Source organism: Babylonia areolata, chromosome 8 (genome assembly GCF_041734735.1).
Source record: "Babylonia areolata isolate BAREFJ2019XMU chromosome 8, ASM4173473v1, whole genome shotgun sequence".
Classification (NCBI taxonomy): Eukaryota; Metazoa; Mollusca; class Gastropoda; order Neogastropoda; family Buccinidae; genus Babylonia; species Babylonia areolata.
The window spans coordinates 41,561,558-41,574,885 of record NC_134883.1 but is presented as its reverse complement, the minus strand read 5'-3'; the positions used below and the strand labels follow the sequence as shown (position 1 = coordinate 41,574,885).

The window sequence follows — 13,328 nt, the reverse complement described above, 5'->3', positions numbered from 1 at the left end:
GTTGTGAGGATGTATTCCATCCCCCCATCCCCCTCCCAAAAAGTGGGTGGGGTGTGGGTAGCATTTCAGAGTTCCTGGTTTTCAGTTTTTCCCCTGGTAGAGTTACGCATGCGTGTGACTGACTGGTGTGAAAGACTGACTGGTGTGAAAGGACTTTGTGTGTGAGCGAAGGAAGTGGAGGAGGCGGTGGTTTGGTGTTGTTGAGAAGGTCAGAAGTAGAGGGCCCAGAGTGTCCGCGAATCGATTGCGATCGCGCCTAAATTTTAGCCCGATCTCCCAATCGAACCATATAATTATGTGACCTGGTTGAAGAGATAATTTTACAAGAAACAAGAACGCCAGAGAATCGACAGACAGACAGAAAATATGAAAAAAAACTTAGCCGTATGAAGAGCACAGGAACAGGAGTCATAATGGCTGCCGGAAAAAGAGGGTGCTAGTCAGGGGGGCAAAGGGGAGGTTACCTACTTCTGGGAGGTTATCGGCTGTAGCTACTTTTGTTTTCTCCGCATAGGCTGATAGTAGTTTGCACAGGACAGGAATGTCAGACCCCTGCCAGAGTCTGCACTTGTAGGTCACGGTAAGTATGTTACTTAAACGTAATTTTAATAGAAAATTTCCTTTGTCTTTGATTTGTCTTTGCACAAGATCTAGCGCTATATAAATACTAATTATTATTATTATTATTATTATTATTTTTACTTATTTGTTTTTTATTGTTATTATTATTGAGAGATAAGAGTGTGTTGTTGTTTCAGTCTGGAGCGCTGTGCCGACAACTGAACACAGCCGAGTTGTTCTGTCTGAGGGAGGTGCTGCCTGTGTCTGTTTGCACCACAGTGGAATGCATGGCTTACCAGGTCAGTGCTGTGTCCCTCCCTCTTCTTGTTCTCCTCTTGTCAGGTCAGTTCTCCTCTTATCAGGTCAGTGCTGTGTCCCTCCCTCTTCTTCTTCTTGTTCCTGTCTTATCAGGTCAGTGCTGTGTCCCTCCCTCCCTCTTCTTCTTCTTGTTCCTGTCTTATCAGGTCAGTGCTGTCTCTCTCCCTCTTCTTCTTCTTGTTCCTGTCTTATCAGGTCAGTGCTGTCTCTCTCCCTCTTCTTCTTCTTGTTCCTCTCTTATCAGGTCAGTGCTGTCTCTCTCCCTCTTCTTCTTCTTGTTCCTCTCTTATCAGGTCAGTGCTGTGTCCCTCCCTCTTCTTCTTCTTGTTCCTTTCTTATCAGGTCAGTGCTGTCTCTCTCCCTCTTCTTCTTGTTGTTCCTGTCTTATCAGGTCAGTGCTGTCTCTCTCCCTCTTCTTCTTGTTGTTCCTGTCTTATCAGGTCAGTGCTGTGTCCCTCCCTCTTCTTGTTGTTCCTGTCTTATCAGGTCAGTGCTGTGTCCCCTCTCTCTTCTTGTTGTTCCTCTCTTATCAGGTCAGTGCTGTGTCCCTCCTCTCTTCTTCTTGTTCCTCTCTTATCAGGTCAGTGCTGTATCCCTCCCTCTTCTTCTTCTTGTTCCTGTCTTATCAGGTCAGTGCTGTGTCCCTCCCTCTTCTTCTTCTTGTTCCTTTCTTATCAGGTCAGTGCTGTCTCTCTCCCTCTTCTTCTTGTTGTTCCTGTCTTATCAGGTCAGTGCTGTGTCCTCTCCCTCTTCTTCTTCTTGTTCCTGTCTTATCAGGTCAGTGCTGTGTCCCTCCCTCTTCTTCTTCTTGTTCCTGTCTTATCAGGTCAGTGCTGTGTCCCTCCCTCCCTCTTCTTCTTCTTGTTCCTCTCTTATCAGGTCAGTGCTGTGTCCCTCACACTTTTGCCACACATTAGATGCACCATTTTATAATGTGAATGGGTCAAAATCAAGTTGGGGTGGTGGGGCGTATCACCTTATTGTCTGTAAAATTTGGTGATACAGTACAGTACATTTCAGTACAACACTACACAACACTACACAACACAATATACAACATAATGCTAGCACATCCAGTGTCCTGCACACAGAGCCAACCTGGGTTTGTCTGCTGCAGTCTCAGTGCAGGCAGTTCATAGAGAACCATTGATGTTAGGTTGTGAGACTGCAGTGGATGGTATTTGTAGACACTTTGTGAGTTTAATCTTGTCTCATTCTGCGTCTGTTTTTCTTGTATCTGCCTGACATTATAAGGTGAGTTTTGTATTCTTGTAACGTCAGTTTATAGGGTGATGGGTTTTTTTGTGTGTTTTTGTTGTTGTTGTGGGGTTTTTTTGTCCATTTCCTGGAGATGAGGAATCAGGGAACTTGAGTTAGCAAACTGTCTTTTTTATGCGTTCCTATTCTTTAAGATGTGCGTAACAGAGTTATGAACATTTTCTTTTTTAGATGGGGAAAGCAGAAATTTTACCAAGTGCTTTGGTGTTTAAACCGCCTGCTGTTATGAAGAGAAGAGAATCATATTTGTTGTCAGTGTTTTTTGGGTTTTTTTTGTTTTTTTCATTGGGATGAGCGCATGACCATTTTGTTCTGGAGAGTGACAGACTGAGCTGACCTTACATTGTGGAACTTTGTGCACGGCAGAAATATGAGGACGACAGCCTGATACTGTGGGTGGCCAGCGGCGACAACGAATGCATGCAGTTGACGTGGCTCAGAGTCCTTGACTACCGTGTTGAGGAGGTGGTGAAGACACGCCAAAGACAGAAGTCTATTGACTACAGTGTGAGTCATCTTCATGCACTCTGTGTGTGTGTTGTGTGTCCTTGGGGATTGAGTTCAGGGGGGGGGGGGGGGGCATAGGGCAGTCCTTTGCTTTTCTTTTTCTTTTTTTTATCTTTCTCTGTTTTTGGTTGATTTGTTTATATTGAGAAATTGTGTGGATGATCAAGAATGAACTTGACTTCTTAACCTGCTAGGAAGAACTTTTTGCTGATCTTATTATTTATGATTTTGCTCCTGTAAGATATTGGTATTTGTTCAACATTAATGTTGCTGAATTGCTTTATTGACTTTTATGGGGGGTGGGGGTGGGGGAGGGAGTCATCATCTGAAAAGTCCAGCTAATTGTGGTCAACAGCCATTCTAGCTAATTGTGGTCAACAGCCATTCTAGCTAATTGTGGTCAACAGCCATTCTAGCTAATTGTGGTCAACAGCCATTCTAGCTAATTGTGGTCAACAGCTGTTCTGCACCAATCAGTCAGAGAACTGACTTTTCAAGATTTTCAGCAGATGCGGCTTTATCAGATGTGCGCGACATATCCATGTTCAAAATAACATTTTTTCTTTAAATTCAGGGCTGCATTTATTAGGCTGGAAGTTACAGTAATATTATCTGAAGTGTTTCACTCCATTGTTGATGTATTATATATATAAATTCAGTGGTGCATTTAATAGGCTGGAAGTTGCAGTAATATTGTGTGAAGTGTTTTACTCTATTGTTGACGTATAATATGTAAATTCAGGGGTGCTTTTAATTGGCTGGAAGTTACAGTAATATCATCTGAAGCATTTTACTCCATTGTTGATGTGTCAGGGAATGGAGACGAGAAGTTGCAGTAATGTTGTCTGAAGTGTTTCACACCACCGTTGACATGTCAGGGAATGGGGACGATGTTCCGTGACGGGCGAATCCTGTGCGTGCTGCAAGTGACGACAGAGCACGTGCTGCTGGGGACACAGTCGGGCAAGATCTGGGTGTTCAACACACAATGCTCCGAGCTGGTGCATGCCTCCAAACAGCTCCAGGACTCCGTGCTCTGTCTGCACCTCATCAGCAGGTACAGTCTCTGCAACCTGTGTTTTGTGGTTTGTCAGCGTTTGTAAACACTGTTCTTATTGAACTCTGTCGTCTGCAGGTGATCTGAAGTATAGTATATACACTTATATCTTGTCAACAGTAGAACATTATTGTTCCGAATCTGTCATTGTTTTACCAGCTGGACGTTCTGTGCTTCGTCCATGCCGTAGTATGCTGGAAACTAGTATTCTTTGCTTTCTTTTTGTCTCATTATGAGAAGGGTAAATGTTTTCTATTTTTTGTGTGCTGTGTATGACTTCAACTGCAACATAAATCTGTGTTATGTGAAACCCATTAACTTTCTGTGGTTTGTGTAGTTTGTTCTTGAAAAGAAATAAATTTCTCAACAGAAAAGCTGACCCATTTATTGAAAAGCAATCCTTTCTGATGTAAGCCGTATGTTTTCCTTCTGAACGCCTCAGTAAATTGCAGCCATTCCTGCTTCAGATACTTTGAATGACATCAGAGCAAGATGAAAATGACTGATGATTCCATGTTGATGAAGCTGTACCTTTTGGAGGACACATTTGATCTGTGTTTCCCTCTTGTCACGGACGGTGTCGCGTCACACAGTGGAGACTGACCACTGAAAACGGCATTGTGAGATTGGCAGTGCGTGGAGAACAGTGATGTCCTGTGTCTTGTCTTGCTGGAATGTTGGTGTTGTGAAACAGGTTTTGTGGGGCACAATGTCATGGTTATGTGCTGGTTGCTGCAGTGTGTAGTTTGTCTGTACCACCTGTAACATTAACTGATGAAATGGTATGGGACAATAGAAAACCAGTGTGGTTTTTTTAATGTTAGAGCCGTCGTGGCAGAATCGGTTTGGTGTTGGACTTCTGATCCAGTGTTCACCAGTGATCAGGGTTTGAGGCCCCATTTTGATACAGTGTTGTGTTGTTATGAAAGGCGCTTTTCATAGTGTTCTGTTGTTATGAAAGGTGCTTTTCACAGTGTTCTGTTGTTATGAAAGGTGCTTTTCACAGTGTTCTGTTGTTATGAAAGGTGCTTTTCACAGTGTTCTGTTGTTATGAAAGGTGCTTTTCACAGTGTTCTGTTGTTATGAAAGGTGCTTTTTACAGTGTTCTGTTGTTATGAAAGGTGCTTTTCGATAAAGTGTTCTGTTGTTATGAAAGGCGCTTTTCAGTATAGTGTTCTGTTGTTATGAAAGGTGCTTTTCAATATAGTGTTCTGTTGTTATGAAAGGCGTTTTTCGATATAGTGTTGTGTTGTTATGAAAGGCACTTTTCGATATAGTGGTTTATTAAAGGCACTTTATTCAGAGTTTCCTCACCCCATCCAGTTGTGAATGGGTACCTGATGTCAGTTGTGGGTGGTTAAAACAGGTGAAGGAGAGGATTAGTCCGCACCTTCCTATGGCGAACGTAAGACTCAGTGAATATGAATTCATTGACCTTATGGCTGTTTATGGCTATGGGACCTTTCACCCTTTTCATTTAGAATTCCATTCCTGAAGGGAATGAACAAAAATCAAATAATGACAACCTCCGAAAAAAGAGTATTGCTTCCTTCATGGCGGTGGGGAAAATGGTCAAACACCTTAAAGCCCACTCTGGTACATACAAATGAATGCGGGAGTTGCAGCCTATGAACAAAGAAGAAGAAGAAACAATAACAGATATATCTGAGACAACTTGAGAAAAACAGGGTGGTAAAAAAAAGTTTCAGATTCAGTTTTATGGTCCAACAGAGTGTGGACAGAGCTATATACACTACACCACATCTGCTGTAAGAACATGATAGATGAAAAGAAGAAAAAAGCAGCAGTTGCCTGAGCATCGCATAACCCCAACATGCTGATTAGGCCTTGAGAGCCTGTCCTAGGTTTGTGTGAATGAGGACATTTAGAAAAATAGATTTTTTTCTTTTTCGTTTGTGGGCTGCAACTCCAATGTTCACTTGTTTGTACACGAATGGGCTTTTACGTGTATGACCATTTCTACACTGCCATGTAGGCAGCCATACTCCGTTTTTGGGGGTGTGCATGCTGGGTATCTTCTTTTTTCCATAACCCACTGAACACTGACATGGATTACAGGATCTTTAACATAGTATTTGATCTGCTTGCGTATACACATGAAGGGGGTTCAGGCACAAGCAGGTCTGCACAAATGTTGACCTGGGAGATAAAAAAAAAATCTCCACCCTTTACCCACCAGGTGCCATTACTGAGATTCGAACCAGGGACCCTTGGATTGAAAGTCCAACACTTCAACCACTCGGCTATTGTGTCCGTCAGAAAAATAGATAAAATGTAAAAAAAAAATTGTGAGAAGTTGAAGATGGTCAGCAAGTTTGAATCCCACCAGTGCTTGGTGTGAATGACAACGTTCTGATCTTCCCCGTCAGCATTATGTTCAGACCTGCCATCTCTTTACCCTACTTTTCATACAAACACCAAACGTACATAGTTACAGCCATCTTGGCAAAGTGCTTAACGTAGCTGACCGATGACTGGAAAGATGCAGGTTAAAGACCCATCAGAGGCAGCAGATTTTCAGTCCAAGGCTGACTCTTGCCTAAATGGGAAGATTAGGACCATATAGTGTAGGGTTATCCATTTCACAAATGAGTGTTTAGGATTAATTGCTCAAATTTCCTGACCAGCATTGCGGGTGTCTGTATTTGAGTGTATCTGTAATACAGATTCAGGTTATATTGAATAATGTCGAATATGTATGATCTACATTGGTTGTATGCTGTGGCCGTATGCTTCGAATGGAGTCCAAAGGAATATTGTTGTATACTGAAGAAGGTTGTGTACTGAAGAATGTTTTGAATGTTAACCTTTCATTGTGTGTGTGGATGTTTGTTGTGCATACTCATGTGTGTGTGTGTGTGCTTGAGGGGTCATCTGTGTATGTATGTGTGTGTGTGTGTGTGTTTGCATACATATGTGTGTGAATATTGGTGTGTTTTTTTTCCTGCTTGCTCTCATAGACCTCGGGACAGCTATAGACTGTAAGTGACATGTGTGGAGCAGCAACACGCTTAGCCTGCTTGCCGTCTCCATCGCCAGTTGTTGTTTTTTTCCCCCACAGAGAGCTGATGTGTCTGGGGTGTGTATCAGGCACTGCCTGCATCGAGCCAGAAAGAGAGCCAGGCTGTTTGCCACATGCAATGATATGATGCGTGAAGTGGATTTGGAGATAAGTGTTTGATAGACTGAAATGTTAGAACAGGCTGTAAACTTAATGGAAAGCTCGAGGCAGAGAAATCATGACATGTTAGAACAGGCTGTTAATCTGATGGAAAGCTTGAGGCAGAGAAGTCATGACATGATAGAACAGGCTGTGAAACTGATGGAAAGCTTGAGGCAGAGAAGTCATGACATGATAGAACAGGCTGTGAAACTGATGGAAAGCTTGAGGCAGAGAAATACTGACATGTTAGAACAGGCTGTGAAACTGATGGAAAGCTTGAGGCAGAGAAATACTGACATGTTAGAACAGGCTGTGAAACTGATGGAAAGCTTGAGGCAGAGAAGTATTGACATGTTAGAACAGGCTGTAACACTGATGGAAGAATGAGACAAATTATGACATTTTAAAACAGGCTGTAAACATGATGGAAAGCTTTAAGCTGAAAAAAAAAATATTGGCATGATAGACTGTAAACCTAGTGGAAAGCTTGAGACAAATCATGACATTAGAACAGGCTGTAAACCTAGTGGAAAGCTTCAAGCAGAAAGAAACTATTGGCATGATAGACTGTAAGCCTAATGGAAATCTTGAGACACATCATGACATTAGAACAGGCTGTAAACCTAGTGGAAAGCTTCAAGCAGAAAAAAATATTGATATGTTAGACTGTAAACCTAATGGAAAGCTTGAGGTAAATCGTGGCATGTTAGAACAGGCTATAAACATGATGAAAAGCTTTAGGCAGAGAAATATTGACATAATCAGGTTGAGGGTACAAAAAATGATGGAGATGGAAAGGGTTGGGGGTTCAAAATTGCATTAGCATCTATTATAACCAGATGATAAAATGTAGTGACAAGTTCCGTCATGACTATCAATATCATGATAATAAGAATATCAACAGAGAAGTAATTTTAAGGCATCTGCTCTGAGTCAGTTGAGTAAATATGTCACGTCGACTATGAATTCTATCTTTGCCAGTGAAACATTTGTCTCACAGTTCGGCATTTTTTAATGTGGATATCGATACCCCGTAGCAGTTCTGCTGATCCTGTGGTTGAAACAGTAGACTGCTGAGTCACCTGTTGCTGCAGATGTTGACAAAGCATGTGTCTGTCTGACAGTCCTGTGGCACTCAAGAAGCAGAGGTAGGCTGCATGACACAGTAAACAGAAGTACACTAAGTTCTGAAACCAGATTTGTGTTGTTGTTTTTCTTTTTACTGAGCTTGAATATTGTGCACAAACAGGTATGGATCATTGCTGAGAGTGGTTGATGGAAAGTAAGAGTATGTGTGTGAGTGTGTGTGTGTGTGTGCACTTGCATAAGAGAGAGTGAGTGCACACACATGCACTTAAGAAGAATATCAGAATTTAGAAAATGTAACATTTAGCAGCATACATAACAAGCTCAAGTTGAGTATTCTGTATTACGCTGTTTTTAAAAAAGATATTTTGCTGCTCGTGAATGGAAAAAGATGGAAACTGAACAATAGCATTACATAAAAAGTTCAAGTTGATTTTTCTTAATAACACTTCTTTCTTTTTTCTTTTTGCTGCCCTTGAAAAAGATGGAAACTGAATAACAGCAGCAAATAACAAGTTCAGTTTTATTTTTCTGTATTACACTCTTTTTAAACGGATGTATATTGTGCTTGCCCTTGAATGGAAAAGGATGAAAACTGAACAAAAATGATGGACCTAGGGCTGTAGTTTGAGATGCAGATCCAATCTGGTCTTCTCATTGGTGGCTTTTTTTTCTCTCTTTGTTTTTTTTTTCTCACATAAAGTACATGATTCTGCTTGCAATATCCATGTTGTACAAAGTACTGTTTGTTAAAGGGAGAGAGATGACAAGCATAAACCACCACATTATCCTACCCATTATGATTTTTCTTGTGTTGAATATGTTTTTCTAAATATTCTCTGCTCACATGCTAGGAATCTTCACTTAATAGATTTTTTGTTTGTTTGTTTCTTCAATGTGGAATATATTTTGTTGTTTTGTGATGCAATGAGCAAAAAAAGAAGTTGCATGATGGAAAGAAAAAAGGAAAAAAAAGTACTGTTTTGTAATTGCTCGTATTGTTCTCCCTATAAAAGCTTATCTGCGAAAGAGTGTAGCAGTAAATCATTGGAAGTGAAAGTTTGAAGTTCTGTCAAGCATGCTGTCCTTGTCCTGCCTGTGCAGAACTGTTTCATACCGCAGCGCATGACCTTCCCTTACCCCACGCTCTGTTATCGAACCTCCCCTGCCTGCCTCATGTCTTACCTACGCAGATTGATAACCAGTGTGTGACTGTGTGGAAAGAGCTAGCTAACCATGGCTAATGATGGTTAACAGATCTCTCACGGTGTTAAGATGGGTATCCAATATTTTGCTTTCAAACCCCCTGCTATTAAAGACTTCCATCCTCACCCCCATCCCCATTTTGTTTCATTTCCTCTTGTGTTCCCCACTCCCACCCCACCCCGCCCCCTCCCCCAACCCCCCCCTCCCCCCCACACCCTCCAAAAAAAAAAAAAAAGTCTTATGATTGAATGCATAAAGGGGGAAGGAAGGTTGTATTTATTTTTGAAGATTTTTTTTTTTTTTTTTTTTTGCCTTTGAAAAAAAGAAAATGAAAGATATGCGTTTGTTACATTTCTATTCTTTTCCTCTGTTGTTAACTTTCAGCGCATTTCATAAGCGTTTGTTTTTGAATATTCCCATCTTTGTTTTTATTGCATCTAATTTTGTGGATATTGCAGTAAGTGAAATGGCTGTTGATCTCGGTGTACCTTCCAGGGTATTCCTTGAATTTTGGTGGATGCGATGGTCTTGAATGATGTGTGTGTTTGATAAAGTGGCGGTAGGCAGGACCTGAGCTCTTGACTCTTGTATGAAGATTCTTCTGTTCATGCATATTTCCAGGAAGAAAGTGGGATGTACTACATGGAGGGTGTTGAGTGCATGTATGTTCATGCATTTATTAATCAGTATGTTTGTGCATGTTACATAATTGCATGATAAATAGCACAGAAATAACTTTGTTGTAGTTGTCCAGAATGCATCCACACAGATTGTACTTTATTTCCTGTAATATCAGTATGGTGATGATTGAAGTGTTAGATTTGTATTTTTCCAGAATAGAATGTAGGTATGCATAATGTACTTCGTGATACTGTTTAAACTGTCAAGAACAGACATTTGCTACAGATAATGTCCATTATATCCTGTTACCCAGTGACAGATTATGTCCATTATATCCTGTCATCCAGCGACAGTAATGTCCATTATATCCTGTTACCCAGCGATGGTAATGTCCATTATATCCTCTTACCCAGCGACGATAATGCCCATTATATCCTGTTACCCAGCGACAATAATGTCCATTATATCCTCATACCCAGTGACAGTAATGTCCTCTTACCCAGTGATGGTAATGTCCATTATAACCAGTTACCCTGCGACAGTAATGTCCATTACACCCTGTTACCCAGTGACAGTAATGTCCTTTGTATCCTGTTACCCAGTGATGGAAATGTCCATTATATCCTGTTACTCAGCAACAGTAATGTCCATTATATCCTGTTACCCAGTGACAGTAATGTCCATTATATCCTGCTACTCAGCAACAGTAATGTCCATTATATCCTGTTACTCAGCAACAGTCATGTCCATTATATCCTGTTACCCAGTGACAGTAATGTCCATTATATCCTGTTACTCAGCAACAGTCATGTCCATTATATCCTGTTACTCAGCAACAGTCATGTCCATTGTATCCTGTTACTCAGCGACAGTAATGTCCATTATATCCTGTTACCCAGTGACAGTAATGTCCTTTGTATCCTGTTACCCAGTGATGGAAATGTCCATTATATCCTGTTACTCAGCAACAGTAATGTCCATTATATCCTGTTACCCAGTGACAGTAATGTCCATTATATCCTGCTACTCAGCAACAGTAATGTCCATTATATCCTGTTACTCAGCAACAGTCATGTCCATTATATCCTGTTACCCAGTGACAGTAATGTCCATTATATCCTGTTACTCAGCAACAGTCATGTCCATTATATCCTGTTACTCAGCAACAGTCATGTCCATTGTATCCTGTTACTCAGCGACAGTAATGTCCATTATATCCTGTTACCCAGTGACAGTAATGTCCTTTGTATCCTGTTACCCAGTGATGGAAATGTCCATTATATCCTGTTACTCAGCAACAGTAATGTCCATTATATCCTGTTACCCAGTGACAGTAATGTCCATTATATCCTGCTACTCAGCAACAGTAATGTCCATTATATCCTGTTACTCAGCAACAGTCATGTCCATTATATCCTGTTACCCAGTGACAGTAATGTCCATTATATCCTGTTACTCAGCAACAGTCATGTCCATTGTATCCTGTTACTCAGCGACAGTAATGTCCATTATATCCTGTTACCCTGCGACGGTAATGTCCATTATGTCCTGTTACCCAACGACGGTAATGTCCATTATGTCCTGTTACCCAGCGATGGTAATGTCCATTATGTCCTGTTACCCAGCGACGGTAATGTCCATTATATCCTGTTACCCAGCGACGGTAGTATCCATTATATCCGGTTACCCAGCAATGGTAATGTCCATTATATCCTGTTACCCAGTGACAGTAACCAGGTGGTGTTCACTGATTTCAGCCGTCGTGATGACTCCCTGGTTCTGGCAGGACTGGCCAATGGGAGCGTGGCTCTGTATCCAGTCTCTGAGATACTGCAGGTATGCTGAAGATCAGACTGTTTGTGGATGATGCCCTGCAAACCTAGCATTAATGTGGAGGATGCCCTGCAAGCCTAGCATTATGTGGATGATGCCCTGCAAACCTAGCATTACTGTGGAGGATGCCCTGCAAACCTAGCATTACTGTGGAGGATGCCCTGCAAACCTAGCATTACTGTGGAGGATGCCCTGCAAACCTAGTATTAATGTGGATGATTCCTTGCAAACCTAGCATTACTGTGGAGGATGCCCTGCAAACCTAGCATTACTGTGGAGGATGCCCTGCAAACCTAGCATTACTGTGGAGGATGCCCTGCAAACCTGGTATTAATGTGGAGGATGCCCTTCAAACCTAGCATTAATGTGGCTGATTCCTTGCAAACCTGATATTAATGTGGATGATGCCCTGCAAACCTGGCATTATGGTGGATGATGCCCTGCAAACCTAGTATTACTGTGGATGATGCCCTTCAAACCTAGCATTAATGTGGATGATTCCTTGCAAACCTAATATTAATGTGGATGATGCCCTGCAAGCCTGGCGTTATGGTGGATGATGCCCTGCAAACCTAGCATTACTGTGGATGATGCCCTGCAAGCCTAGCATCACTGTGGATAGTGCCCTGCAAACCTAGCATTACTGTAGATAGTGCCCTGCAAACCTAGCATTACTGTGGATAGTGCCCTGCAAATCTAGCATTACTGTGGATGATGCCCTGCAAATCTTGCATAACTATTGTCTTTGTTACTAGTAATGGCCTCATTCTTTCTTCTTTTTTCTTTTCTTTTTTTTTTTGTCTTATTTGATCTGATCTTATTTAATCTTCTTCCATACCATGTGAGACATAAGGCCACCACCACAGGTCTCCACTGCTGCCTGTGTGGTCCTGTACTGGCTAGCTTCCCTCAGCTGTAGCCATTCTCCTTCAGTTCTTTTTCAGTCCTCTTTAAGACTCCACTACTGTCTGAACCTAGTAAAGGCAGAGCACGCAATGCACTGCTGTGCAGTCAGAAGGTTATCGTGAGTCACAGCTACAGAGGATGAAGACTGTGTGCATTTCTCTCATAATTTGTTTCTAAATACTGGGTTAGCTCTTACTACCTAGCATAAAAAAGTATAAAACAACAAATGATAACAACAGCAGCAATGGCAATAGCAGCACTATCAATAATGGGAAAAAAAAATTAATCCAAACAGAACCTTGTTTGAACAGGATCACAGAAGAACCTTACTCTAAAGATGATACCCAAGTGTAGCTGTTCATTACAGCTGATGCTGATCCTGGATAGAATCTGTTTGAATGAATATCAGATAGGGAGAGCAAATATCTGTTGAGAGTGTTTGATGGAAAGGTGGATATTCATAATATACATGCGAAAAAACAACAACAACAACAAAACCCACTTAAACCATAATCATATTTCAGATTTTTCTTTCTTACAGGACCAGTATAGTGAATGTTAAGTTCATAAACCAGTTAGGGAATATATATTGACTAAAATATTGCCAGTCAGCAAAAGTGATCTGTTGCTTGTATGAACCAGCACATTTTGCAAGATGCAAAATGTTAAGTCAAGAATTCATTATCAGGTTTACTGGTTTGCTCATTTTTCTGATTGCATGCTTAACATTTCATGTTTATGTGATATATATGGCAATCCCTGTAAAACGTT

General features: G+C 41.2%; 1 protein-coding gene across 1 annotated transcript in view; it reads left to right on the top strand.

The window, feature by feature from the left end:
* LOC143284819 (leucine-rich repeat serine/threonine-protein kinase 2-like) overlaps positions 1-13,328 on the top strand; it is a 100,217-nt gene that overhangs the window by 78,763 nt on the left and 8,126 nt on the right. The window contains exons 58-62 of the mRNA XM_076591869.1: positions 759-860; positions 2,524-2,664; positions 3,543-3,721; positions 6,703-6,723; positions 11,576-11,654. Coding sequence (XP_076447984.1) covers positions 759-860; positions 2,524-2,664; positions 3,543-3,721; positions 6,703-6,723; positions 11,576-11,654 — 522 coding nt within the window. The remainder of the gene's footprint in view (positions 1-758; positions 861-2,523; positions 2,665-3,542; positions 3,722-6,702; positions 6,724-11,575; positions 11,655-13,328) is intronic.